The 412-nt window shown below is 71.6% G+C and overlaps 1 protein-coding gene across 1 annotated transcript; it reads right to left on the minus strand.

The window, feature by feature from the left end:
- Nucleotides 1–6: 6 nt before the first annotated feature.
- On the minus strand, nucleotides 7–390 carry LOC103251819 (thyroxine 5-deiodinase-like; the record flags this gene model as incomplete). Its single annotated transcript, XM_008050443.1, has 1 exon — nucleotides 7–390. A coding segment is annotated over exon 1 (262 nt), but the record flags the coding sequence as incomplete, so codon positions are not given.
- Between the last annotated feature and the right edge of the window lie 22 nt (nucleotides 391–412).

The following is a 412-nucleotide window of genomic DNA, read 5'->3' on the forward strand; positions in this document are numbered from 1 at the left end:
CCTCGCTGTTGAGCTCCACCTCGGGCTCGGGCTGGCCCCGGCGCCGGCGGCCCAGGAAATGCTTTCGGATGCACAGGAAGTCGAGGAGCCAGAGCATGAAGGCCGTGCCCAGGAAGCGCGGGAAGAGCACGAGGCACGAGGCGGTCTGGGCGCACAGGCGCAGGGAGTGAAGCAGCAGGGAGCGGAGCATGGTGGCGGCCGGCCCCGAGGCCCCCCGGGCCCCCTCGCCCTCCCCGACCACCAACCGCGACGCGGCCTGGCGCGGCATCTGGGCTTCGGCCGCGCACGGAGCTCGATTTATAGCCTAAGCTTCAATTGGCGGGAGACTCCACCTCCGGCCCGGGCCCGCCCCCTTGCAACTTGAGCCCGGAGGGATCACCCGGCGGCGCGGCCAATGCCCTGGAAATCGCGG

Source organism: Carlito syrichta, unplaced genomic scaffold (genome assembly GCF_000164805.1).
Source record: "Carlito syrichta isolate Samal-C Ts95f unplaced genomic scaffold, Tarsius_syrichta-2.0.1 Scaffold146399, whole genome shotgun sequence".
NCBI classification, from domain to species: Eukaryota; Metazoa; Chordata; class Mammalia; order Primates; family Tarsiidae; genus Carlito; species Carlito syrichta.